The sequence below is a fragment of the Corvus brachyrhynchos genome, unplaced genomic scaffold (assembly GCF_000691975.1).
Source record: "Corvus brachyrhynchos isolate BGI_N302 unplaced genomic scaffold, ASM69197v1 scaffold1998, whole genome shotgun sequence".
Taxonomy (NCBI): Eukaryota; Metazoa; Chordata; class Aves; order Passeriformes; family Corvidae; genus Corvus; species Corvus brachyrhynchos.
The window spans coordinates 2,836-3,410 of NW_008239679.1; the positions used below are offsets into that span (position 1 = coordinate 2,836).

The following is a 575-nucleotide window of genomic DNA, read 5'->3' on the forward strand; positions in this document are numbered from 1 at the left end:
AGCCCCATTTTTGCCCCATTTTTGAACTCCAAAATTCCCATTTTTTCCCCATTTCGGATCCCTAAAATTCCCATTTTTCTCCTTTTTGGAACCCCTAAAATTTCCAATTTTTCCCCATTTCGGATCCCCAAAAATCCCCATTTTCCCCCCATTTTCAAACCCCTAAAATTCCCATTTTTCCCCCATTTCAGAACCCCAAAATCCCCTTTTTCCCCCCATTTTTCCCCCCAAAAATTCCCATTTTCTCCCCATTTTCAAACCCCAAAAATTCCCATTTTCCCCCCATTTTCAAACCCCTAAAATTCCCATTTTTCCCCCATTTCAGAACCCCAAAATCCCCTTTTTCCCCCCATTTTTCCCCCCAAAAATTTTCCCCCCCATTTTCCCCCCTTTTTTTTATTTTTGCCCAAAATCCCCTTTTTTTGCCCCGTTTCAGGGTCCGCCTCCAGCTCTACCGCACGGCCAAGATGGGCTGGGGGGTGCGGGCGCTGCAGGCGATTCCCCCCGGGACCTTCATCTGCGAGTGAGATTTGGGGGAATTTCGGGAGATTTCGGGAATTTCGGGGAATTTCGGG

The 575-nt window shown here is 47.1% G+C and overlaps 1 protein-coding gene across 1 annotated transcript in view; it reads left to right on the top strand.

The window, feature by feature from the left end:
- Positions 1-558, top strand: part of LOC108448678 (histone-lysine N-methyltransferase EHMT2-like) — a gene marked incomplete at its 5' end in the record, with an annotated part of 2,391 nt that extends 1,833 nt beyond the window's left edge. The window contains one exon of the mRNA XM_017742436.1: positions 437-558. Within this exon, the coding sequence (XP_017597925.1) occupies positions 437-527 (91 nt within the window). The remainder of the gene's footprint in view (positions 1-436) is intronic.
- Positions 559-575: the final 17 nt, after the last annotated feature.